This window comes from Haliaeetus leucocephalus, unplaced genomic scaffold (assembly GCF_000737465.1).
Source record: "Haliaeetus leucocephalus isolate CR32 unplaced genomic scaffold, Haliaeetus_leucocephalus-4.0 Scaffold182, whole genome shotgun sequence".
Classification (NCBI taxonomy): domain Eukaryota; kingdom Metazoa; phylum Chordata; class Aves; order Accipitriformes; family Accipitridae; genus Haliaeetus; species Haliaeetus leucocephalus.
In genome coordinates, this window is record NW_010972618.1 from 49741 (window position 1) to 77163 (window position 27423).

General features: G+C 50.3%; 2 protein-coding genes across 2 annotated transcripts in view; both read right to left on the reverse strand.

Moving 5' to 3' along the window:
- LOC104829939 (arf-GAP with SH3 domain, ANK repeat and PH domain-containing protein 1-like) overlaps positions 1-13678 on the reverse strand; it is a 29289-nt gene extending 15611 nt beyond the window's left edge. The window contains 8 exon segments of the mRNA XM_010564506.1: positions 469-547; positions 1013-1098; positions 2969-3096; positions 3211-3262; positions 6942-7016; positions 7479-7624; positions 7901-7973; positions 13553-13678. Coding sequence (XP_010562808.1) covers positions 469-547; positions 1013-1098; positions 2969-3096; positions 3211-3262; positions 6942-7016; positions 7479-7624; positions 7901-7973; positions 13553-13678 — 765 coding nt within the window.
- Positions 13679-14899: 1221 nt separating this feature from the next.
- Positions 14900-27423, reverse strand: part of LOC104829944 (fer-1-like protein 4) — a 47430-nt gene continuing 34906 nt past the window's right edge. The window contains exons 32-43 of the mRNA XM_010564515.1: positions 26992-27123; positions 26145-26255; positions 25568-25695; positions 24893-25063; positions 23966-24120; positions 21982-22160; positions 20860-20945; positions 19837-19935; positions 19303-19544; positions 17127-17407; positions 16325-16425; positions 14900-15794 (exon numbers count right to left, since the gene is read on the reverse strand). Coding sequence (XP_010562817.1) covers positions 15614-15794; positions 16325-16425; positions 17127-17407; positions 19303-19544; positions 19837-19935; positions 20860-20945; positions 21982-22160; positions 23966-24120; positions 24893-25063; positions 25568-25695; positions 26145-26255; positions 26992-27123 — 1866 coding nt within the window. The 3' untranslated portion in view covers positions 14900-15613. The remainder of the gene's footprint in view (positions 15795-16324; positions 16426-17126; positions 17408-19302; positions 19545-19836; positions 19936-20859; positions 20946-21981; positions 22161-23965; positions 24121-24892; positions 25064-25567; positions 25696-26144; positions 26256-26991; positions 27124-27423) is intronic.

Sequence of the window (27423 nt, forward strand, 5' to 3'; positions counted from 1 at the left end):
CACATATGACTGACAGAGCTCAAAGTCAAAAGCTAAAGTTCACAAGGCTTACATGACCTGCCTCTACAGCAAAGCAAAGGCCCTGAGGAAATGCATTAAGAGCTTGAGTTGGCAGCAGCAGCATGGAAAGCTAAGAGCACGAATTAAAAATCTGGAAGTCTGAAGAGCAGGTAGGGCTTTGGCAGATGAATACATTAGTGCCTCCTTGGTACCCATGTTTACACTTGTTCTTCCTACTCTGTGTCCTGGGGTATGGCACCATTATTTTCCCACTCCCAGTGATGGCTGAATTTCATCCCTCCATGGGCTGCTGCACATCACAGGATCAGGAAAAAATGATTAATAGATGTGAAGAGCTGCGAAAGTCCTCAGTTCTGCTTCTGCAGAGGAAGAGGAGGCCCTGGGGAAGACATGCCTGCTCTCTAGCCTGCCCCTGCTTGCTGCACCCAACTTCAGATGAATACTCACACTCTGCGGCTGTGGGACGAGGTTGTTCTCTGTAAACTTCTTAAGTTTTGCCATTGTGTTTAAACATTCCTGGAAAAAACTGATAGGAGAGGCTAACATAAGGGCATGTCCTGAAATCCTGCTCTTAGCACTGGCTCTGAAGCCTACAGACCCCAGGCTCCCTGGAGTTCCTGCTTCAGAGCCCATCCTGCCTTCAGCAGGCAGTGCTTTCACTTCATATGTGAAAAAATTTTTTCTTAGGAAATGTCTTTTAGAAAGATTTGGAGGCAGTTAAATTCAGAGAGTGCTCAGCAATCTGTCCTTTTTGCATCCCAGATTTATGCTTTACACTGGTTTATGAAAATGTCAAACTAAAGAGAAGAAACACACCCCATTGAGATCCTTGCCTCCACTGCATCCAGGAGAAGAGGATTTTCAGCAAGTTACAGGGGCCAAGCCCACTGCAGGAACCCAGGCCCTGCAAGTTAAGCCACCCCCAGGTCCCCTCCACAACCAGTGCTTCTGGAGAGAAAGGGCATGCAGGCAGGTTACTAGTCGCTTTTACTTGAACTGTGAGCTGCAGTGCTTGATATGGTTTTGCAGCAGGTCAATCCCCTTCTTGGTTTTGATCTTGTTCACTTTGATTAGAAACTGAAGGGAAAAGGACACAGGGATGGAATTCGTAGCTTAGAGAGAAATGCCTTTTATACACTATTTGTTGGCCCCCCTCACAGGGTGTTGCGGCCCTTCCTGGCAGTCACACCCTGATGTGGCCTTTAAGGGGTGAGAAGATGGTGGTAAGCAGGGTCCAGTGCTTTGATCCAGCCAATAGAGTGGTAGACCCACAGTCATGGCATGGACCCTGGGTTTGCTGGGGTTTACCTATGCAGGGCAAACATTCAGTTAATACACCATCAAAGATTCATCACTCATGGTGCCTTCACTGAAGAACAGCTAGCTTTCCTATAGACCTTCAAAACTCATCACTCAAGAACCAAGTTCCTCCAAGACCCACTAGACTTGATCCATGAACTGCACCACTTCCACCTGAACCTACTGACAATGTCAGTGCTGTGAGCCTGCCTGCCTATATCCTACATACAGCTAGCATCTCAGCCTGCCTTGATGACCTTCAGAAGCAAGCTGAAAGTTCAGATTTCCAGCCCAAATTTATCTGCCACCTCACCCAGCCCATCCTCCACCATAACAACCTCACCCATGAAAATCAACACTGGCCCTTCCACTTGGTGGACTGACAACGTGAAACAGTGTGTTGTGCTGTGAAACACGTTGAGTATTTCTCCACCCATCTCTGGACTATGCCTACGCTAGCATCAGCTCTCTTGACATCGCAACTACTGTAAAAACAACAACCTACCAACAACTATTTCCAGAAGACCCACAGGCCAACATAGTAAATCACCTTCCAAAATACATGTTGAAAATGGCCAACCTCAGATTTCCCTGTGTGTAGTCATTCAAAACACCCTCAATCTATCAGAAGGAGTGTTTCCTAGGAGACACTCTCTCAGGAACCTGAATGCCACATGTGGACTCACATCAGCACAGAACAAAACCACCACCTGACCTACTGGCTCCGTTTAAGAACAATGCAGCTCCGTAGCACAAGGGCTTCTGATGTTTGAAGTAGAACAACAGTTTCAGCACGGAAACAGTAACTGTTTCCAAAATATGGTTACAAAGAGCTGGATATTTTGGATGAAATCGGTATCTTCCAATCTTTTACTCATCTGTTGTTTGTGTTGTGTGGCAGTGGGAGCAGGAAATCCCATTTGCAGGGGAGTTGGGCTGAGTTTATCCCAACAAGCAGAGGGAGGGCTATGGTGGAACCATCTGAGAGGGAGCAGGGACCTCAGTGCCAGCAGCATCCATTGTGGGCAGTTGGGAAGAAGCTTGGACCCAAAGCCTTTGTGGGGTTTTTCCCAAGTTGTTATCTCTACTGCCAGGTTAATATAGGCTCAAGCTTTGGCTAAACTCCTTGATCAGCCCCTGCCACAGGTTGGCTTGAGCCTACCACAACCCAGGCAGCTCTCCAGCTGAGGGGATATGCCCACAGTCTCACCGGCACAACAAACTCAACCTGCTGAGCAATGGTCCCTGAGGATCTGCAGCCCACCTTGGTGCGAGCAGAGGGAGCTGCCAGATGCCACCGGCACCTGGAGCAAAGCCTGGGGGACTTCAGCACCCCAAGAAGTCAGAAAGGGTGCTGCAATATCCCAGACACAAGCACCACTCACTGACGAGGGACAGAAGATGGCCCTGAATGAAAAATCAGTGTGGATTCAGACAAAAAAGCTGCTTTGAGACAATTCCAGGTTGGAGGGCAAGTGAGAAACACCAGCGTGAGAGTCACTGCTGATGTCTGCCCACTCCAGACCAGGCTCTGCTGGGGCTGTGGCACAGTTGCTGTGCACCAATGGGAGGGAAATTCATCCCTTGGATGCTGATTCAGCTACTCTTAACACCACTCTGTGCAGCACAGGCTGATCCCTGTCCTTACCTCACACATGTTCAACTGGAAGGTCCTGCACTCCTTCTCCATCTCCTCAGCAATCTCCCCCCCGCTCACCTCACTCTGCATCATGCCATGCTGTTTTGCCAGCTCGCGCTTCTCCTTCTCGATCTTGGCGCTCAAGGAAAGAGGAGACATGCATGAAAGGCTCCGTCTGACTGCTTGCCAGCGAAGGCAGACAAAAACCAGCCTCCAAGTCCAGGCCTTGGGGTGAGGGAGCCTGAAGACTTATCGTTTGCTCTCATAGTCTTTGCAGGCCTTCTCAAAAGGCTTCTTGAACTCCTAGGAAGAGCCAAAGACACCATTTCATGACTACGACTGGGACAGAGCCTTCCTCATCCTCAGCATACTATGTTCCCACTGGGTCACCCTAGCATAAAGGCCCTTGCAGACCCAGGACAGGGCTGTCCACAGGAGTGTCCCTCCTCAGGATGGTCCTCGCCTCTCCTCAGTGCCCAGTGGACAAGTGCACTCACCAGTGCAGGTTCACTCATGGGCACATGCTTGCACACACACTCAAATACACATAAGCTCCAAAACATACATCATGCATATGTACATCGCATAGGTATGTATGTACCTAGCAGTACCCAGCTATAACACCTTTCACAGACTCACAATTTTAAGGGTAGAAGGAATTGCTCAGACACTCACAAGCCAGAAAATACCAACCAGGTTCTCACCTGCTGAAGCCAGAATGTCATGTTTAACCAAAACACCACTTAGAGAGACATCAGAAATCCACCCAAACCTGGCAGCATCATCACAATCTGATTCTTCTCGGGGTATTCATTTAATGTTGAATTAGTCTTGCTGCTAAAAAGCCATCATTTGTTTCTCATTTGACTTTGTGTGACTTCTGCTTCTCTCTGGTGGTTACCATCTTGGTATGTTCGTCTGCATTTGTCCATTAAATGCATTTACTCACATCACCCATGTTCTGCCCTGTTCTCACCACTTACTGCTCTGCAAACCTCTGTGTCAAAGAAAGACAGAGTAAATCAGGTTTGAGGGGACTGCAAGTGGTCTCTAGTCTAACCTCCTGAGGCAGGGACAGCACTGAATTCAGACCAGGCTTTGTGCAGGCAGATGTTGAAAAACCCCAAGGATGGAGATCCCACAGCCTCTCTGGGTCCCTGTCCCAATGCCTCTCTGTCCCCCAGGGTGAAATTTCTTTATTTATGTCAAGGCAGAACCTTGTCAGGACAGATCTTGCATTTATCTCCATTCTAATGAAAATGTCAAACTGCTTCAGGTCAGCCTCTGATTCCTGTTGGATCCCATTAGAAATGCCTTCAGCTTACTCATGACCCCCTGCAGGCAGCTGGATTTTTTCCTCTCTCTCCCTGTTTTCTTGGTTCCCAATCTTCTTGACATTGTCCTTAACAATGCAAATAGTGGATATTTTTTTCCCTTCATATTTTATATTATTTTATTAATTTACTGTGACGGTCTGACAAATTCAAATGTCTCAAACATCCGCTAAAAGAGCTTTGGTGGACAAAACGGCCTCTGTAAAAATGCTGGAGTTTTGTGAACAGGACAATGTGGACAGAGGAGAGGGCCCCACGGAGGGTGGGAACGCACTTCTCCAAGGCCCCAATTCCTTATCTTGAGTGACCAGGAGAAGGAACACAATTTATGCCTTCCTGGAGGAAGAAGGCCCCATGGAAGTTGGGACTGTGCTTCTATCTTAAGTGGTCATACCAGCAGGAAAAGAGAAGCAACTCCACAATGAACACCACAATGAACACCCCCCCAACCAAAGCTACCGATTCCAGTGAACCCCAGGTGTGGGAACTGCGCATGTTGAGATCATCAACTAACACACTATAAAAGAGGAGAGAACGAATCCTCAGTGCGCGCCCTCCGGAACTGGATCTCTACGCTGGCTGGACCAACGCTGGACCCAGGACTGGTGAAACCCTTCTCTTCTCTCTTTCTTTTCTCTCTCTCTCTCTCTCTCTCTCTTTTCCTTCTCTCTTTTCCACAGTCCCTACACTTCATCCTTTGAAACATAAACCGTTGACCAAGTCTGAGACTAGGAGTGGATCTAGCCGCCCCTGGGCTCCTCTTTGAGAAGGAGTCCAGAAAGCAAGGGGGTCTGCTCTAAACCTCGTGACTCAACGGAAGGGCTCTCCTTCTGATACATTTCCTGTTCCTCTTTCCATTTCTTTTTCTACACCTTCCTTCTCTTCTCAAACAACGGCTTAATGACATGTTGCAAGGTTCATATTAACAAGTTCATGTGTACTTGGACAGAGTTAGCTAGGTTGAATAAATGTTGATTGTTGTTTGAACTCCCCTGGTGTCGTTTCACCTTAATTCTGACAAAGGAAATCCATGAACCTGAGTCGCTCCAACTTTGGGACGCGACATTTACTTCACTCCATAAGTTTCAGAATTTGCTCTCTCCTTCCACTTTCATGCTCCTATATAGCACAAGCTTCCAAATGGATGCCTAAATGCTCGTAATTTGTTTCAGTATTTGGCAATTAGTCCTTTTGAAGTCCCCAAATGCTGCCACAGTTCCCATCCTTCTTTCTGCAACCCTGTCCAAAACTTTCCCTCCACTTTCCCAGAGGTTCAGCTGTTTGCTCAAGGATCCCCAGCTCTGATACAGCCCAATTGCAAAACCTTCATGAAGTATCTGAGGAAACTGCAGAGCTGGGAGGAAAATCTATAGAGTGGAACCATACAAGATTAAAAAGGTAAAATTACAGAGTTCAGGTTGTTGAAACAGGTTCATTACTAGCTCAAGGATGCAAGAGGAAAAACAGTATCATGGAAAAATATAAAGTCCCAAAAGAAGAAAACACAGAGTGTTTGCCAGTGTATCAGCAGGTCTGGTGGAAGACAGCAATGACCAATAGCAAGAACCTGTTGCAGGAAGCAGCAGCTCTGTCTCTGCTCCTCCCAAGCTGGTCTGCCTGGCCAGCATGAGTCCTTGCATGTCTCATCATGGTGCTGAGTGTATTAACACCAGGACATTAAATCCTAACAATCTTGTATGCGCATCAGCCAATAAAAAAATTGCTTTACTGTTTCCAGTTGTACATATCCTGCTCGCAGAGTCTGTGTGCCCAAAATCACCTGGGGAGGAATGGTGCCAGGTCACAACTGGCATTTGCTCCGCCACATTAGATGCAATGATCACTAGTCCCTTGACAGTGACCTTGCTCCAGCATTGCAATCAGGATTGGTCCAGCCTCCTCACCCTAAACACCCACAGGCACGGGCACCCCTATGCAGACAGAGGCACCCAGGGGCAACTACGCAGAGCTGATGGCCTGAGTATGGCCACGGGGACTTAGTGGTAAGAACATGTGTGCAGACTTACCAAGGACCATGATGACCTTCCCATTGGTTAAGAAAAGCAAAAATTAAATATGAGTTTGATGCTTTTCCTAAAATCTACACTGATGAGCTCTGTGAAGCTCTCTGATATCTCTACAGTGCTGAAGATCAAATTGCATGGTCACTTCAGTACTTGCTACTCTGCAGTCCCTGAGAGGTACCTGCAGCTGGTAGGTACACACATGCATGCTCAGATTCACACCAACACACGTGTGTTTACACATGTAAATGCAAGGGCTACAGGTGGGTCTGGGAGGCTGTGGGGGAGTTTGTGCACTGATGGACAGGGAAGATACCAATATTTGGTGCACAACACCGTGATTTTTTCCCTCATAGCAAATACCACCAGACTCCTCCAGATTCAGCCAGGTGCCTGCAAACAGGCAGAGGTCCCAGCTAAGGGCCACCACTAGCTTGACCTGTGGTGTGAGGCGCCAGCCTCAGGAGGGAGCAGGATCTGGCACACAGGAGGTGCAGGCAAACCTGCCCTTCCAACACCTACTCCTGCTGGCAGGCAAGGTGTGAGCCAAGGATGAAATTCCACACCTGGTACCTGCTCTATCTCCAACCCCACCTCAGCGCAGCAGTTTCAGCCCCTGCTTACCCCTTTGAGTTCTTGCATGTCGCCCTTTATTAATGACTCCAGGGAAAAGTTAATGTTGTGGTACAAACTCTGCAACTGGAAAGGAAAGAGAGAGATTACACTGCTAGCACTGCACCCCTGCACCGCTCCTCATGCAGAGAAAGCAGAGCTGTTTGTGAGCCTGCACAGGAACCACTTTGGAAAACAGTCAGCTGAAAGCCTCCATCCTTGGAAATTACCAAGCTGGAAAAAGCCACAGCCAGCCTGATCCAGTGTTGGTGAGAGCCTGGCTTCAAGAAGGATGGAGGACGGGAGACCTCCAGAGGCCTCTTCTGAGCAGCCTCAGAAGTCTGCACAGATAGCCCTGGCTGTGCAGGCTGCACCATTGGCTCTGCAAACACATGCCATGGCCTCCTGCCTCTGTCTGGGGAAGGGGATGAGCTCGGACCTCCAGGCTGTGGCCCAGAGCCTGCTGCTCTTCCTGGGAATCCCCACCAGCATCCCCTTGCAAGCCATGGGCCCCACTCCGATGTACATGCAGGAGACAGAGCTGCCTACCAGGCTCCTGACAGCAGTCAGCAGCTCCTGGGAGAAGGCAGCAAAGGTGCTAAAGGCACTGGCTAGCTGTTCCTCACCCTCCAGCTGGTAGTTGGCTGAGAACTTCTCCTGGGCAGCGATGTGGGCTTCGAGGTGGCTGATGACCTGTGGGGGGAACATGGATAGTCTCTGGTGAGTGCAGGGGGAAGGTCAGGATGAATGCCCAACCCTTGCTTCCCTTCTGGGAGTCACTATGCCATGTTCTACTCACACACCAGAGCCAGCTCCTGTTACCTGCTGCTGCCCCCACCACTACCCCCAGCTATAGGGATCCCTGAGATGCATATTCCCTGCCACGGTTCACCTGACCTGCAGCAAGGACTCCCCTCATCCATCCATTGCCGTCTCCCCCTTCCTGCAGCCCTGTTCTGTCCTGTCCTGACCTTGTCCACAGCTGTGCTCTGCCTTGGCTGCTTTCCTCATCTTCTGTAGCACAGCTCAGTCGGCATCCAAGGCCTAGAAATGCAGAGGAGATGGTTGTTGACTACATCCATACACACATTTCCATAACCCACAGGGCTTAGCACAAGCCTCAGCATCCCCAGGCTGGACTGTGCTGCTGGAAGACAGGTGATGATCTAGTGGTAGCAGTCCATGTATATCTTAAATATCTGCAAGCCTTCCTGATGTTCTTCTGGAAGAAGTGGTCAAGCATTAAGACAGAATTGGAAAATATATTAGAAAAAGGAACAGACAGCATTGACAATAAATGTGGATTTCAGTGGCAAGAGACTGTTAGTTACAAATTTTAGTTTCATCACTGTCGGTGTCATTCCTGGGCTGAGAGGAGGCGGCGTAGGTGGCTGAGGGGAAATGTTTGGAGGCATCTAAACTCTCTGCCTATGAGAGACTGGATTACAGATGTTATTTCATACAAGTACTGCTTGGAAGGGGTCTCATGCAATCTTTTGTTGGGAGCTGGATTATTGTCAATACCAGATCAGGTTGCCTGTACTTTACTTAGTTGGGCTTTGAAACCCTCCAAGGATGGAGGTTACCTCTCTAGCGACCTCTTGCAGGGCTGCACCACCCTCTGCAGAAGAAACCCTTCCTAATGCCCAATCTGAACTTCGTGAGCCACGAAGTGGATATTGCTGCATGCCCAGAAGAGCTTGACACCATTGCCTAATAACTGGCATTAGATGAGTTGTGGGCTGCTGTCAGACACCCCCTCGTCACCCAGCTAAATCAGCCCAGCTCTGCTTCTCTGTTACCATCCACTGACCCTCTCTGGTTTCTCCACATCACTCCTGACTGGGGACAGTGTTTCAGGTATGACCCCTTCACTGGACTGATGTGAGACCCAACAGCTCCCACATTGGACTGTCCCTGCAGGAAGTGACATGGCTTCACTCTGAGCATTGTCCTGACAGTGCCTACGCTCGAAGATAGGGCACAGGCTTTTAAGATCCATAAACGCTGATTTGTGGGAGCAAACAGTTTTACTGCAATGTGGGAATGCAAAGAACAGCTCAGGGTGGACTTCCATGTTAGAGCTAAGGCTATTTAAGTGGATGGGTGTGTACCCAGGGGAGTGGTACCACCACTGGCTTTGTCTTCTGTTGTGCACCGCATCAGCCAAGTCACACAGCTGAACCTGTGTAGTAGAGGAGGATGTGAGTCAGGCTCTGCAAGATTCAGCACAGTCAAGATTGTGGCATGCAAGGATGTCACCATAAATGTTTAGGTACCCAAAGAGCAATAGTGCTGAAAAGTTACCCACCTGCATGTTTCCAGAATTCAGTGCAGCAGGGATGTTGAGAACTTGAATTATGGACTTATTCCCCAAAACAGGAGTTGCCAGACTTTTTTGGCTCCCCATGGAAGAGCTGCCACTCATGACTCTTAGCACCTGCATCTTCTTGTCCAGCCCAATTTGGGAGTGAGGTTTTCCAGCCAAGCCCTCAAACAGAGATTCCTGGGGAAATTAATGTAAGACCTCTAGGACCAGCAGGACTGTGCTCACACCAAGCATTGCAAATCCAGGGAATCCAGTATTATGGTTCAAAGAGATCCCCATGAGACAAAGTCAGACAGGCAGTGGTGGGATAGGGCACCTGAAGCATCTGATCACTGTCCTTTGGCAAAGCTGTTGGAGACACTCTTACACCCGTGTTCAGAAAATGACCTCAGGTTAATGCAGGACTTCAGGGACTAACACATCCCCCTCACAACCATATGGTTATTTTGAGCGCCACCACGAGGCAGGCACTGTCTCCCCCTGGGCCACAGCTCCCTGCAGTTATTTAAGCCATTGCATGTGGGATTCATCTCACTAACCTTAGGCATCCCTTCACCCTTCTTCAGGTGAAGCCCTTTTGGCTTAAGTGAAGCCCATCTCCCTTGCAGAGGCTTTACTGGGGCAGCTTTTCCAGTTCCAGATGCTCTTACTTCCTCAACCCTACAGGAGATTTTTTTTAGCCACACAGTTGGACTCAACCCCTTTCCTTCCCTGCCTGCCCTTGTAAGTGGCACTGGGAGGGAGAAATTTGGAGCCTGCTGCCACTGAGACCCTGATCTCCAACATCCTCATGGCCTGCAGAGCCTCTCTCCCGCTTACTCCCCTCTGCTGCTGGGACCCACCTTGACCAGGACAGCGGTCTCCTTCCCAAAATGTCCCAGGAGCCTGCCCAGGTCCCTTGTGATACCAGTCATCTTGTACCAGAAATTCAGCTCTCCACACACATGCTCAAACCTTCCACATCCATAGCCTTCATCTTCCTTTCTCCTGACAATTCCCTCCATGAACATGTAATCTTGATCCACAAATGACCCATCCACACCTTTGGGACCATTTCCTGCCTGCTGGACTGATGCTGTCAGGCCAGGAGGCTTTCCTACTTCAGAGAAGCAGCACCAGGGTGAGAATGCTCCGTGGCATTTGTCATGGTTTAACACTAGCCAGCAACTAAGCACCATGCAGCCACTCACTCACTTTCCCTCCCACCGAGTCACTAGGCATGATGTCCCACAGTATGGAATACCCCTTTGGCCAAGTTGGGTCAACTGTCCTGGCTGTGTCCCCTCCCAGCTTCTTGTGTCGCTCCAGCCTTCTTGCTAGCTAGGCATGAGAAGCTGCAAAACCTGTGACTTCGTATAAACACTACTCAGCAACAATTGAAAACATCAGTGTGTTATCAACATTCTTCTCATACTGAATGCAAAACATAACACTATACGAGGTACTAGAAAGAAAATTAACTCTATCCTAGCTGAAACCAGGACAGTATCCCAGAGGCCATCACCAACAGGGACCTCCACCTCCCCAGGCTCCCCCCACCCAGTGAGCCCAGCTGCAAGAGGCAGCACTCTCTCCAAGGATCATGAAGTGTGTACAAGTACAGTCGCTGGCCACAAGGCAGGAAATTACATACCTGGCACTTAGCGCAGGAAACCCGGAGCTCCCTTCCTTGCTTGTTCTTTGACCTGCATTTGTTTGCCTTGCAGGCACGGACCTCGTTCTGCACTCAGCTGAGCTGTGTGACTTCTCCTTTGGGGACCTGCCTCCAGTGGTGGAAAACCGGCTGATGTACTCCCCCTGCAGCTCAACACTCATTCCCTCTGCTTCCTGCATCGCTGCCAGGTTCAGTGCACACTGTGCCAGGGCTCTCCTTGCTCAAGGATGAGCTTTTGCTGTGTTTACTGCTTTATCCCGCAGTGGTGCTGCTCTCCATTACAAGCATGCACCTGCTGACACACTAAGACTCTTTGCTGTACAAAGTTCCCTACCCTATCAATAAAAGCCACTGGCTGAACCACTGCAAAAGCACCAGCACTGGTATTTCTGCCTTTCAGAGGTGAGACCCTGTGGCTCCAGCTCTTCCAGATCTGTTTTCATCCTTATCTGTGATTTCCAGGGAGCTGGGGTCACCGCACACTTCTCACTAGTTTTCAAGAGCATAGAAAGACTCAGAGTGGGAGGGACCATCAGTTCACATTGTCTGCATAGACATGGCATTAACATAAGACAACCTTGCATGAGCCTATACCCTGTGTGGGAGTCAGCAGTCTCCAGAAAGACATCCAAGCTGTGTTTAAAGAGGATGGAGACAAAGCATTCACTCCACCTTTTGACCATGCGCACCAGCAGTTCATTACATCACAGCTAAAGTATTGCAACTAATTTTTGATTTCAGTGTCAGCTTCAGTTCCCAGCTGCTGGCTCTCGCTTGCTCTTCTCTAGCACTGGAGTCATCCTCCCCAGTGAAAGTGCACAGAGGTGTCAGGTGAGCTACTGCACAGGTCAGAAGAAAATAAGTCCCAGATGAGAGCCCAGTCAGCCTCACCTAGCTGCATGGTGAGAGCATGTCAGGCTCAGGGAGGAAGCAAGGAAGAGGCCAGCACTGATGTAGGCATAGAGGACCTTCCTCTAGGACAGACAGCTCCTGCCAACACCAACACCCAAGCAAGAGAACTGGGGATACCCCGTGATGTTGGAATTTCTCCTTGCCATCTGCTCAGTCCAGCCCTGATCTGCACCCAAAGATGAAATCATCTCCCCGTGTCTCCTGGCTTACACAATTGCTGCTGCCCAGCCAGCACGGTTCACACCACCGCTCCCTGTTTTCACTGCAGCAAATCCCCTGCAGACTGCACTGGGGGTTGGTGTCACATAGCAGCGGGAGCGTGTCATGAGTTTTATGTCCACTCTGACACGTAAGTCCCAAGCCAGGAGCTCTGCAGACATGAACAAGTTCAGCAGTGTTTCTCTCTAACCACAGCTTCCTGATGTAGCAGCTCTGTTTTAAAGGACTGAAGTTTTAGCTTTGCTTGGGATGCAAGTGATAGAGTAACAGTTGAAAATTAAGCAACACAAGGAAATTGCTCCATGCCCAGATGCTCCTGAGCAAGTCCTGGCCTCTGGAGGCCTGAGAAGAAAAAAAACCTCAGTGACCATCACCAAACCAAACGATCTACAGGAGCACAGCTCCCCATCTGCTCCAAGCCTGCAGGTGCTGGGGGACTTCAGAGCAGTGCAGGAGTCACAGCCCACAGACAGGCCCTGGTAAAGTCCTGGGCACCATCCCCTCATCTGCTGAAACAACAAAATAATGAGAGAGGTGACAGTGCAGTTTGCTCCCAGCACATTTACCAGACCTACCAGGAGGAGGCACCAAGAGGCTTGGAGCCCTCTGGACCACCATATGGAGAGTCCTACCTACCACAGCAGCAACATCTCATAGGTATTTTCCATGGGGGGGGTCAGGACCTTGATTTGCTCAGGAACAGGCCAGCATAATGGTTACACTATACTGGACATAGTTTTCAGCTAAGTCCCAAGGTGGGTCTAGGTGGGTGGTGGGATGCTCTCAATGGGAAGCCTGGACCCTCCACTGAGCCAGTCTTGCCCTCACTCACAGTCCTCCCAGGGCATTGAGCTCTGCTGCTCACTCCCTCATGTGCCAGCAGCATGCAGCAACCCCTTCCCCTCCCTCACCATGCCTGATGATGCCTATTAGGGTCTTCTGGCTTTTCCCATCAGTCAGAAAACAACAGCATTTGGCCCAAGTAAGTTTTGCATCAGATGCTGCACTCAGCAGCCAGCTCTCATCCTGGCTCTGTGAATTTTTGGAACCACTCATACATTTGGCCTCCAAACATCCCACATCAGTGTATCCCACAGCTTAACTCTGCACAAATGAGGAAACCATCCTGCCGCCCCAAAAAACTTCCTTTAATTTTTTGTTTTGCTTTTAGTTTGATGCTTGTCTGGTCAAAGGGTTCTGTCTTCTCTTTACTGTGTGGTGTGAGCCTGGTATGAGATACAGCCTTCCCTCACAAACCTCTCCCCCTTTGCTCTTTTCCCCACCAACTGACACGTGGCACCTGGCCACTACAACCCGTCACAAGCCTTCACCAAATCTTTGCTTTTGAGTGTTTTGCAAACACCCAATGACACTCGCACCACTCTCCACTCATGGTGACAAATGATATGGTGATGCCTGAAACTGGGATGCAGATCCTGCGGGACCATGATGGGGACAGCTCTCCCAACCCCTTGGAGAGCACCCCTGCAGCCTGCCGCCCCCGCTCACCTCCTCCAGGCTGTTAGCAGTGGCCTTGCAGCGTCCCATGTGGCTGGCGAAGGCAGAGGTGGTGGGTGAACTGAGGTCTTCCTGTGCCTGCTGCACAAAGTGGCACACTGAGATGAGGGCCGCCATAGTGCCGCAGCGAGGTGGCCCCAGGAAGGGGAGCTGCCAGCGGGAGCCGCAATTGCGCCGGGGCTGGGCAGGGGCCTGGGGTCACACTGCTGCCAGCAGCAAGGGTAGGAGGAAGCCCCTCGCCTTGCACACCCACACCCCAAACAGACACACACACTGGCACACACCCGCACACCCAGGCACACAGCAGCACAGCTACAAATCCTGCAATTATAAGCTGAAATATTTGCCTGAGGCAGACACTTTGAGTCACAGATAGCCTCAGCCTGGTGGTGCGGTGGAAAATGTAGCTGAGCATGGCTGCAAGAGCTAAGGAGCTGCCTGGGGATGTGCACCAGGTGTGCTAGGATGCACCTGGCACTGCTGGGGTGCACTGGGCACCGTTTGTTTAGGCAACATCCCATTTGACAGGCCTTGCAGAAAGGCTGGGGGTGACGCAGCACTGGAAACAGCACTGTTGCACCCCAAGGCCCTGCTCTAGCCCCATGCAGATTCATTCACAGTACATGACCTGAACCCTTTGCAGCCTATTTCACTCCCCATGCAGCCCAAGGGTCCCCTAGGGGGGAGAGAGGTCTCCCCCTTTGCCATTCTGGGGCCCCCATCCAGCAGCTGAACTCCAGCCCCCCTGAGGGAGCACCATGTCTGTCCCAGACTCGCACCTGGCTTCAGGTCCAGCCAGAGTCCTCACCTGCTCCTTCCCTGCCTGCCTGGCTCTGCCCAGCTAGTTTTCTCCCCAAAACTTATTCTATTCCTGCCCCATTCAAAAGACAATCAGGCAGCCATCTTCACTATAAAACCCCATTGTCAGTTAATTTCTTTGGAAATGCAACAGTCCCTCTGACCACCATCTCCTGCACCAGGATGAGATGCCTCAGAAGGAATCTGTCCTATCAAAACTCAGGGTAAAGCACCTCCACTTGAGATCAGATCATGTCAGGGCTCGTCTGTGCAGAAGACAGGAACCCCGGGGCACCAGAGACCATGCTGAGAACAAGTCTCATTTAATTGACATCAGCCCAACACCACAGTACAGATTCATGCTGACAACCTCATGCTGATGTCTCAGTGCTGTGCTATCTGGGAGGAAAGGCAAAGGGGCATCAGCGAGGACTGCCTGCAGCAGGCTGACCCCCAGCTTCAGAAGGCAGCTACAAAACACAAGCAGCGTCAGAAAGAGCGGCCAAGGAGCTTTTATTCCTGTGGAAATGAAGAGCCAAAATGAAGTTTGAAGCAAGCCTGAATCCAACCCAGCACATGCAGGAAAAGCTGTTAAGCAGCTTGTAAGGAGTGACAACCAGAAAGTCTGTGTCCCAGAGAGTGCTAACACATCCAGAGCTTACTTTAACTCCAAGAACTGTTCCTGTGTTCTTGGCATGGCAGGAAGCTCATGGCTACCTTGGCTCTGTTGTCCTTCTCCATCAGGACCCCCTTTCAAAGGTCTTCCAGGTCCTACCTCCACCAGGACTCTACACCAGACCTGCCTTCCCCCTATACAAGATGTTTTCAACTCTTCAGGCAAAGGCCCGGGAAGGGCCAAGTGTTGTCAAGCTGGGGCATGGACAGCTCTGTATGTTCCCATCTCTGCCAGAATCACTCTCAATGGCAAGAGCTGGGTTCAGCTGACCTGTCTGTGGGGACAGCCCCAGCAGACCCCATTTTCCCACCCTCCCACACCAGTTCCACAAACAATTTTTTCCCCAAAGTTGTAACTGTCCTTCAAGTTTGCCTTATTTAGTAGGTTGGTTACTTGGTTTCTTAGCCTCTCATGGGTACTTAGCATGAAGCATGACTCCCCAAAGAGAGGCCACTTCTGCAGGTCTCTCACTCTGAAGGTTGCCTCTCAACTTGCAAGATTTCCTTAAACTTTCTGGTCCAGTCTCAATTCCTGCAATAATCACCCCTGCCTTTGAGTAGTCTTGTGCTGGAGAGTATTTATCCATTAATGATCTTCTCGCTGATGTATCCAGGCATGGTGTAGATCAAAAGCACCAGGAAGATGGTCAGAACAGTGACAATGAACAGCACAATGATGTATTTCTTGTACCGCTTCCAGATAAAGAACACAAAGGTCTTCATGGGATTCACAAACCAGTTGAAAGAAGTTTTTGGCCGGCTGGAACAGAAAGGGAAGAATAAATAAACACAGGCTCAATCCAGAGCAGCATGTTGGCCCCTCTGCTTTGGTGCCCTGCCACCCTCAAGGGTTGCCAGCTCTTCCTGCTGCTTCCAGACAGGATCAGTCTAGGGGCTGCAAGAACTACAGTGCCTGTGAAAGCGCTGGAGACAACAGGACCTGAGCCTCAGGACAGCCCCCACAGAGCTGTTCTGCACCCATGTGGCTAACGGGTGCGTTCACATGGTTAAACCAGAGCTGCCTTTTTTGTACAAGCAATGTTATGGCATAGCTGCCTTGAGTACCTCACTGAGATCAGCCCTGACCCAGATGCTGCAGCCACAAGTCCCACTGGACCCACTCGAGCTCTGGGAAGCCCTGGCAGCCCCAGTCCTGCAGACCCCACCGCCCAGGGCCTCATTGATTGCTCTCAGCTTCCTGACAAGCAGATGTTCCCTGTCCTCATGCAAAGGGCTGCTGAAAACACAGCACTGTCCATCCATGTTAAAGGTGACAACGCAGATACTCACTTAGGCTTTTCCAGGGGTTCAGGCTCTTTTCGGCCCAAACCAACAGGACTTTTCTCAGCCTCCTCCACAGTCAGCAGCTGGAACTCCGCTTCCACCTTACCCTGGAGGGGGAATATGTCTGAGCCGCAGCTGCATGTGTTGTTTCACAGACCAGCCTGCTACCACATGGCCTGCCAGGACTGGGTATTTTTCTCCCAGTTCCACTTACAGATGCTCAGAGCAATTAATTTTTCTCTCCAGGCATTAGCTACAGAATCTCTCACTTTGCAGCCAGTGGAAACTGTGGCCTGGCTGGAAACTAACTGTTTCGCAGACAAGGCACTGTATTGTAATGCACTCCCCAGCTATCTGGATTTGTCCGCAGCCTCCCACACTAGCATTGAGCAAAACCCGCCCTTAGGGACAAACAATGGTCCACTAGCAGGACAATCAGCAGCAAGTCTGTCCTGGGACAGTTGGCACCTGCCTGTCTGGGGTAGGCAGAGACCCTAGGACAAGCTTTTGCTGCTGTCCTGTCTGGTTGATGGGGAGCCATGTTACTCTTGCATTGCTCCCCTCACTGAGCACTGCTCTATCGGAAGCTCAGAGGAAAACATGAAGCTGGACACCCCCTGCATGCCACTGCAGCTCACACTTCTGGGTAGATGAAGTGCTGGATTTGCAGCAGATGGGACAAGTTTCCAGGACTCTGCACAAAGTCCTGGGCAGCTGGGTCATTGCTGCCTCTGCAGGACAGGTTGCCATGTCAAGGCAGAGGCAAAATGCTGGCTCTCTGCTCACCTGTGCCAGCACCCTGCCTTACCGTCAGGAGGTACTTGTTCCCACTGGGGTCTGTGAACTCCACATCCTCTGGTTTGACTGAGCTGCTCCACTTCTTTTTCTTCTTCTTCTGCTTGTCCTCCCTCTTCTCTCTCTCCTCGTCTTCTTGATCTTTGAGTTTGATGAAGGGCCACCAGCCCCTCATGCGCTTGTTTCGGAAGATGGAGAAGCGAGGTGTTGCATTCTCCTTGGCCATCTTGATGGTGCAATGCTCTGAGCTCTTGGCTGCCCGCACCATATCATGCAGCTTCAGCTCGATGGAGCCTGCAGGCACAATGAAGAGGAGAGCTCATGGTGAAATCCTGAGGTCAGCCCCACACACCATTTGGCTTTCTGTCTCAGCCACACTCCCACCACCACGAGTAGGTCCCAGCTGCTGCAATGATCTAGCAGAGTCCTGCACATTTACGGGTGGAGAACCTGAAGCTCAGCATAAGAAAGGACCTGCCCAAGAGTTAGAGACTAAGAAGCAGAAGCCACAGGTATTTTCTCATCCGTGATGTGGCCAGTTTGATTTGTGTGTGGTACAGGGGGTTATTTTCACTCCTTTACCATGTCCCACCCTGCTGTCCTCACATGTCCAAGCCCCTCTTCCCCTGTCGCTCCTGCAAACATCAATAAAAAATTATAAAATCTGGGAAACTCTTTAAAGGTTTCAAGTCTGTCTTACATCTGAAGCAGCCTCAGTTCATTTCCCTGCTTGGCCTTGCACCCCTGTCCTCCTTGGAAGGAGCTCCTTTCCCACTTTGGCACTGAGCCCTTGCAACAAATCAGTCTTATGTACTGGTCTGTATTGCCAAAAGCAGAGCCAGCAACCAAGGGATGTGGGTATTCTCCTCTGCTCAGCTCTGGTGAGACTGCATCTGGATACAGTGTCCAGGTTTGGACCCCAACACAAGAAAGGTGTCAACTAACTAGAGAGTCCAGTGGCTGAGATAGTCAAGGCTAGAGTGAGTGCCATAGCAGGATGGATTGAGAGACCCATGCATATTCAGCCCAGCGAAGAGAGGTCAAGGGAGAGATCTTATTGTATCTCCCACAGCCTAAAGGAAGCTATAGAGCAGATGGAGCTGAGACAGACATGGGTGATGAAAGCATGTAAGGCAATGGACACAAGCTGCTGCAAGTAAAAAAATCTGAGAATTACGAGAACAGTGCAGCCAGGAAAAGAGGCCCAGAAGGGTGCTGGGATTTCCATCCTTGGAGATACTCAAAACTCACCCAGACAAGGCCCTGAGCAACCTGACCTACATTGCATCTAGCGCTGCTTGGAGCAGAAGATTGCAATAATGACTGCAGAAGCCCTTTCCTGCCTAGAAGTTCCTGAGAGTGTACATGCCAGCAATTGTTGGGATTGCTGTCTAACGCTTTCTTCAGTGCCTGAGTAGCATGGCTGAACCAATCACCACTGAAAGTGCCTCATGGAGGTAAAGCCCTTTAAATATACTGTGGAAGGTTGATGAATAAAGAGAGTTTTATCCTGCCCAAGAGACAGCAGGACAAAGGGGCCGCTTTTTAATGGGGAGGGCAAAGTTTGAAGAAGGGAGGGACAACTGAATGGCATGCTACAAACTTCGGGATGGCAGCAGAAGCAGAAGAGAGGCAGCAGTATTTGTGCTAGTGTAGTGTGGGTGGAATCACCACCAGCCCACTGCATGCCCAGCCCAGCAGGTCTGGTTACTGGGAAGTACCAGAGCAGCTGGGGAGCTCTGATCCCCCAGCAATAGGATGCTGCAACTCAGGTGCAAACGGTCTCACAAGGGTTGCCAGTCCCTGTGCCCACAACATAAGCTCCTGGGAAACCTGCTCTTTGGCCAAGTCTTTGGGATCTAAGTGAAAGCTGGGAAAATGAGCAAGTTTATCAGAAAGGTTGTGAGGAAGCAGAACCTGGAAGTCCTGTGGTGTCACAGGCCCTGAAAAAGGACACCAAGGCCCTGGAACAAGCATGCAAGCTCAACATGTCTGTGTAGGACAGGTGCCTATCTCCAGGTTCTGCCTATAGCTCACGTGAAAAACCAGCCCAGGTGGCTGCTGAGCTGAAGAGCTTGATCTGATGTTCCTGGTGTCCCTTCTCAGAGAGCTGGGCCCTGAGGGGAACACTGTAATACTCCGGCAAGGTGAGGGACAGGTCACCCCGCTTCCAGCAGGTCATACCATACCTAGAAAGTCATTAGCTGAAATCCTGTCGTAATCCCAGACCTGGAGGACCAGAACAGCCGGTTCCCGAAACTCTGATTCCTCCACAGAGAAGACAGAGTCCTTCTTCTTGTAGGTGATCTCCTTCTCAGTCGGGAGATAGTTGAAGCGGAAGATGAACCTCCAGTTGAAATTGCCCTCCCCAGTCAAGGAGTTAAAGTGAACATCCGTCTCCTGCTTGTCGTGGTCAAGACCCTTTATCCAGCTGCAGGAGAAACTCAGTTATCTCCTACCCCTGTCAGCCAGCCCCAAAGGCAGAGCAGAAGGATGGAGGGGCTGAACCCCATGGGGTAGCCAGAAAGGAAGAGTCGAAGAGCCAAACCAGACCAACACCTGACCAACATCTTTGGGGGTACAGCAGTTCATGCAGGGGACTGGAGTGGGGCACCTCATGCTGATGCAGGGAGCAGCAGAGGTTCAGAGGAGGTAGGGAGGGTGTGGAGCAGGGCAGGGAGCAGGACAGCCAGGCTCTGGCCTCCCTCTGGCTCCCATCAGACCTTTTCACGTAGATGTCACTGGAAGGCTCTCCCGTTACTGGGTTGACATCATCAAGGATCACGTCATCTGTGTTCCAGATAATCACACGCAGCTCATAGCTGTGGGAAGGGCACAGGCATGCATGAGACACATGCTCTCACCCCCAGCAAAGCAGAAGGACTTGAACAGTCCTAGCACTGTGGTCCCCTGCCAGGGCTCCTCTGGCCAAGCACAGCCGAGCAGTCTCACTGCCATGCCCTTCTCACAAAGCCCTTCCTGGGGGGCTACAACCCCACAAGACAAACACCCACAGCCAAAACAGGCAGCTTTTGCAAAGCAAATCCCTGGTACATGGGAAACTCACCAGCATCACTTAGCCATAGGAGCACAGAAAGGCTTAGGCAGGAAGAGAGCTCTGCGGCCTCTGCTCCAACCTCTTGCTCTAATTTCATAGTAGATCAGATTGCTCAGGGCCTTGTCTGCATGAGTTTTGACTATCTCCAAGAATGGATATCCCAGCACCTCTCTGGGTCACTCCATCCCTTTCCCAGGGTAGCTTCACTCTCATTGGGAAAATATTTTTCCTACATCCAGTTGGAGTTTCCATTGCTGCAATTTGTGTCCATTAACTCTTGTCCTTTCATGTGCATCTCTGAGAAGAATCTGGACCCTCCATCTCAATAGCCCCATTAGATCATTGAAAACAGCAGATGTCCTCCTTCACTTCTTCAGGCACACAGAGGACATCTGTCCACTAGCCAAAATAGACCTAGATGAGTAGCTCTGACCTGGGTTTCTATCACCTTCATGTCCAGCCTTAGAAAGATTAGCCCTGCCATTCACAAACACTTGGGCAGCTGAAGCGCTTATGCCCCATGCTCATACACCCAAGAGACCGTTCCATGGCCAGAGCTGAAGAAGAGAGGAGGGCTATATGCCAGGCTAGCACAGATTGTCAGCCTGTGCAGGACTCCATGGCTCATCCCGCCAGGCATGGTGAGGGACACTGACCCTCCACACAGCCCTGCTCCCATGGGTGCTACCTGACAGGCAGTCGTGGCTTGATATTGACAGGCGGCGGTATGGGGACGTCATTTGGAAACATGTCAATCCACATGTGCAAGGAGCCCTGATGAGAGAAGACAGCAGAGTGACTTCAAAAGACAGACCACCCTCCAGCTCTTCAAGGAGCAAGGGCTTGGTTCTGCAAGGAAAGCTCTCACCAGAAAGCCACTACTTGGCTCTTTCCATCCCCAACACTTCAGAGTGATGTGTGACTGGATTTTAGATAGGGAAAAAATCAAAACTACCAAAAATTGCTTATTTCCCTCCCCACCCTGCTCCCAAGAAAAAACAGTTCAGCTGAACTGAGTCTATTTCAAACAGAGGCAAACGTGTCCCTCTGTCTTAACAAGAAGCATACAATGATGCAACACTTCAGCATAACGAAGAAAACTAAAAAGTGATGGGTCTGATCCTCTTTTCCCCATATGCATTTCCAACACTGACCAAAGCCAGAGTGACTGCAGAGCTCTGCTTTATTACAGACCTCTAGTACCTGAGGGAAGAGGAGATGTTCAGTACAGGACATTGAAATGGTTGAGCTCTGATCACTGCGCTGCATAAAACTGAGGATGAATGTTTCTCCTCCAGCCAGCAGTTATGTCGTGCCCCCAGGAAGGAGCCAAGGGTACAGCAGCAGTGACAGGGGACAAAGCAGAGGAAAAGGCACGGTTAGGCAAGGACACTACCACCCACCATGGTGCATGTTGGCAGGGCTCAGAAGGCAGAGCAGGTCCCTTGCCACCCACACAGCATCCTCATCAGAGCAGTGCTACATGGCTTGAGGAGACAGGAAGGACTCTGGGCTGCCACCATTGTGAACACATCAGTGGACAGAGGTCCCTTGAGGAAAGTGTGTTCAGAAGCACCATGAGACATCAGAGGGTGGATATAAGCAAAGGACACCCAAGGCCAAAAGTCCTCACTTCATAGCAGGGCCAGCCATTCACAGACACAGCTCCAGTCGCCCACCCAGGAAGGGGCAACACCATGATGAGGAGAAAAAAGGACAACAGGGGACCAGCCAGCGGACTGGGAACCAGCCACCCCGAAGGTCCTTCTCCCAGAGCAGTGTCTAGGCTCAGCAAGGGAACACATCTCACCTGCACAAGCCCAGGGTTCTCCGGGTTGTACAGGGACCGGATCTCCACATGCTCTGGTACCAGCTTGTACCCGTATCCTGGCATCTCTTCCCAGTGCTGCAGGACGTACAAAGCCTTATGTTCATCATCCACTGAACAGTTCTCATCTGCCACTCCTCTCTTGTTCCTCACAGAGGCCTCTGCAGCAGGACACAGCCAGGTAGAAGATGAAGGCATATGGCCAGCAAGAGCCACGTCAGGACGTTAGTCACAGGCACAAGTAAGGGAAGATGATGGCCAGGGCAAACAAGCACCTCACCAAAATGGGGAGAAGCAGGAGGGCAAGGATGAAGGGAATTGAGTTCAATATGTTGCAGTGATGAGGAAAACTGTAGGCAGGAAGACAAACAAGCTAAGAGAATTAAGAGGAAAAGGGCAAAAAAGAATTTATTATGGCCCTGGGAAAAAGACCTAGGGGACACCAAGGAGGGTGTAGTTTAAGTCCCCATGTCTCTGTGGTAGTGCCAACAGATCCATGGATGAGAGGTTTTGCCCTAGAAGTGCTCCAGAAAAGCACCACTTGTCACTTGGCAGAGACACGCAGCTATGCTCTCCGTTAATTAACAGTCTGCACGATTAATTGAGTCATTTGGCACAGTGAAGCCAAATGGCAGTTCAAGACCAAATCCTGCTGGTGGGGAGAAAAGCAGGAACCAACAGGCGAGGACACAATGACCCACCCACCCCTGGGTTTATGGAGAGCATCTGCCCTTTGGAGATCAGTCTGAGACCAAAACCATCCCAAGCAGTCCCCGAGCACAGCAGAGGTTCACAAGGCACCCACTGCAGCCACGTTTGAACCAGAGCTGGCTCTCAGGGGAACACCAGGAGAGCACCTCAGTTCTCCCTTCCCAGCTACCCAGTGACCTAGGAAAAGGGGGAAAGGGCTTTTGGAGGCTCCTTGCCCTCTCCTGAGCAGGATTTCTTTCCCCTTCATGACATAAGCCATAGAGGCCAGAGGAAAGCTGAGGAAAGCAGCACTGAAATGAGCAGAAGGTAAAGTTGGCTGTACACAGAGGTCCCCTCCCTGGGCAGGTCAGGCACAGGGATCATCCTTCCTACAGGCTACATAGCATTGCCTTGCAGGACCCAGCCATCCACAAGTGGGACACATCTGCTCCATCCTTTCCTCCAGGCTGGTTTCAATTGCACAGGTGTTGGCCACCAGAGGGAATGTGGACAGCAGGGACAGGCCTGTGTGCTCAGGGAAGTTCTCCATCACTGCTGGCGGAGGGCATGAAAGGTTTCTGTGTTCTTGGACACCCACAGCCTTGGCTCAGGGTTTGTAATGCCAGCGAGGAGGAAAGAAAAACAGCAAAGGAGAAGCAGAAGCTGCCCCCAAGGAGGAAATCAATAGTAGTAAGGAGCAGTAGGGAGTCACCCAAGGCACCCAAAGCCACTAGAAGCAGAGAGCATCCCTGAAGGACAAAGCCAGATTAAAACAGGAAAGGAGACTGAAAAAGACCTCCCCCCCCCCAAAAAAAAACCAACAAAAAAAAGCCATGAAAAAAAGGACTCCAGTATCTTGCTGATGGTGGTCACAAGCAGATGGAGGTACAGCTTTGTGATGGTGTCAGCCATCAGAATAAGCTATGCCTTCTTTGGCTGCGCAAGCCATCAAATCCTGGTGCACATCACTGCTGTGCAAGTGGGTTTAGTTTGCTACACCCACTGCCTGAAAAGCCAGTTTCGGACCTAATGGCCTGGATCACAGCTTCCCCCAGTGCAACACCATCATCCACTGAAACCAGGCCACTGAGCACCAAGGATGCTCCCTGCAGTGACCCAGAAAGCTGGGCCATGCAGGGCACAGAGTGGGGGCAGCCAGCCTGGACACTTCAGGGAAGAGAGGCTGCTGGGTTCCCAGACCTCTCACCAGTACATGCACTGCTGAGCACAGGCAGCTGATTAAGGGAGCAGTCACTGATCTCCAGGCCCTCCATACCTTCAGGAAAAGCCTCTGGAGGGACCTTAAATATTTTATTGTTCACTTTGACCTCCTCCCATCTGTACTCTGCTGCAGGGAGCAAGTTTTTCTTGCATAAACTATCCAAGATCTGTGTGGGCTTGAAAGCGTCTCGCCACATGTTGTAGCCATTTCTGCATGGAAGAGAGAACATCAAGAACATCTTCAGCTTAGACCCAACAGGTTTTTTTCCTAGGCTGTGAAACGCCCTGCCTTCCCTAGAGCACAGGCTGTGCCACCAGAACCCTGCTCAGATTTTCACTAGGAAAACCACAGGCACACAAAAGCTTAATGAATGAAAAGCTTAACAAGCTCTCCTCCCCCAGACCAAGCCAGGCTTGCATGCCACAGAACCGTTAGCTTCAGAGCAGCAACAGGAGCAATTCCAGCTGCAGCTCATAAGTGGGAGAGAGGTTTTAGCAGTGCTGGGGACTCAGCTCCATGCCCACAGCTAATTCTCCAACAGCAGGTTAGGAGAAGAGAAGTTTACAGAAAACTGGCCAGAGGCCAAAAGGAAAACAAACAGATCTCATGAGTGTTGCTGCTCACAGAATTAACTACTGTCAGAGAAACCACCCTACTTTCTGAAAGAGGTCAAAATCATATCAATGTCAAGTGAGCACTTTTATCACAGAACACCAACATGAAAGCATTAAAGAATTTTTTGCTACTATATGCAAAACATATTAGTCTGCAGTAGGAATTAGAGCTATTTCAGGAAGCTAGTAGGAGTCTAAAGGAGATGGAGTTATCCATGTAACTTGCAGTGAATCTGTGGGGTACCTGCTCAAAGGATACTGCGGGTGCAAGCTCCATCCTGTGAAACTGGAGGTGCGCTGTTACCCACCCAAATGGTAGGTGAGAAGAACACATCTCATGGCCCTAACATGTCACACCAGTACCTACATGTCGTACTGAGAAGCCACTCCACAGTTGGCCCTGTGCTTGCTGTAGAATCGATTCTCCAAGTCAATCTTGGTCTCCCCAATCAGATCATCAGATCCAAGCAAATCATGGTCAAATATTGCCACAGTGAGTTCTGATTCCATGGGAAAGGAGACTGTCAGCTCCACAACTCTGGACAGAAGCAGATGGGGAGAGTGCAATTAGCAAAGAGGATGGAAATGAAACACATGCTCTGCTTTGATCGTCCTACACATTTAAGAACTGTATTTGACAACTCAAAGACCTCTGATAGAGTTTGGCTCTCCATAAGTTAAGCATGTGCGGTTTTCAGTGCATGCAGTTTTCAGTGTGCATGTTCAAACAAAGGAGTTACTTTTCCAGGAATGTATGCAATTGGAGAGAGGTCTTGGAGCTAGGGAAAAAGCTCTCCAAGACTCTCTTGCTGCTTGGCTTGCTACTTTGTTAAATGAAGCCCTTGAGAGTGCTCCCCTCCTAACCCCAAACACTTATGGCTCCTGTGTCAGCCAGAGGCAAGAGACATGCCTGGGACCTCTGTGTTGCAGCACAAGATTCTCCAGCAGAAAGGAACAGAAGACCACACATGCTGGGCCACAGCCTGAGTCCCAGATTTGCACTATTCCTATTAAACCTGCTAGATGAAAACTTCCTGCATACTCTCCAAACACAGGATTGAGCTGCTTTGGGATGTATCGCTCCTTTGTGTCCTTCTGCTCCTGCCCCACAGTCACCACCACGTAGGGGTCTGCCTTGCCATTGGGGTCTGCTGGAGACAGGTTCGTAGCCTGGAATACACAAGAGGTACTGCCATACATCAGCTGCCAAGAGCAACCTGCACAAGGAACACAGGTCTAAGACCACCCAAGCCTGCTAGTCAGGTCCCTCCAGCAGCTGCCCCAGCAGTGAAACAGGCACTTGCTCCCATGCAAATCCCCACTCAACAAGCCACTGATGTCTTTAGCTGTCAGCCCACCTACTTGCTCACTGCCTCAAGGCAGATGACAGGATCTGAGAAATGCCCGTCTGGATTTTTAGCACCTCCTGAAGTTACAAAGCAAGGAATGCTCCCCATGGACAAGATGTAGCTTACTTCCACTGGGCTAGCAGAGCCTTCAAGCCAGCATTGAGCTTTCCACAAATGCCACTGCTCATATTTACTGAGCAGAGAATGGCAGGAGGTCCCTAGGGAGGTACAGACCTCCAAGCACTACTGCCACCACCACCAGAGACTTACCTTAATGATGTAAACTCTTACAAGAACCTTGATGGGTCTGTTCCTTGGAACGCCCTGGGAGACCTTGGGCTCCGTGCTGGCTTCCTCAGTGGGGTAGACATAGAAGGAGCCCTACAGAAAAGACACTGCAAGTAACAACTAGATGCAAAAGAGAGTATCTCAGATGGGATTGGAGCCACCAAGACCAGCTTCACCTGCCAACTGGAAAATCAGAGAAAATCACCATTGCCCTATGCAGACCACAGTCACCCTGTGCCCATGGGGACAGTCCTTTCCAAAGGCACTGTCATGTCCACGTGGCCCAAGCAGTCCTTGTTTGCAAGTTAGGCTGCAGGCTGTCAGACCACTGCCAATGCCAGAAAATCTGAAGATCTCCAAGCACTTTGGACTGCCAAAGGCAGAGGGCAAAAGGTTTTCTAGGGACCTTCTTAAACCAGCTTCTGTAGATATTTCAGTCTTCAAGAGCTCCTGGGTGGGAGGGTGATGCCTCTTATAAAAAAGTTTTACTAACTTCAAAACCAGTGAAGCTCACTAATTCTTGTATTTGCACACTGAACATACCCAGAGGCCCCAACCAGAGTAAGAGTCCTTTATGCTTCATGCTTTCTCCTTGCAAGAGCTACAAAATCTGAATCAGGTGTATTTATCAACTAACAAAGGACCACAGTACACAATTGCTTCACCAGGCACCAACAGTACCCTGGCCATGCCGCACCATGGCCTTACATCAATTTGCACACACCTGCACTCTCCAAGGCTTTGCTGGTGTCAGCATGCTCTGAAATACAGGTTGTCCTAAGGATTTTCAGCCACATGCAGCACAAATGTCATTCCAATGATACAGTACCTTGTACTTCCCCACAAAATGTTCATCCTCGTTTCCATCTTCATCCTCATTTGCTTTCCCACGATGAAGGGGGAAAATGCACAGCCAGTCTTCAAAATTATCAAATTCATTTTCCAGCTCAGAGTTGTAGATCTGAAATAAGTAGAACGTCATTTTTGGCTTTTCCCTGCCATCTTAAAGGGGAGGAGAGTCAGAAAAAACATCCTTTCCCTCCTTCAACCATTTCACCTGGTCCTACCTTACCCCTGTATTACTCAGTGCAGGGTGTTATGGTTTTCCCTTATCCCCCCAGGTCCATCCACAGATGTGCATACACATCTCAGCTTGGCTCCACGGTCTCACTAGCTGTTTCAAAGCCCAGCAATGATGGGGGCCCAGCACACACTGCAGGTTCTCCTTCCAGTCTAACCTCTACTGCAGGGAGGTGAGGAG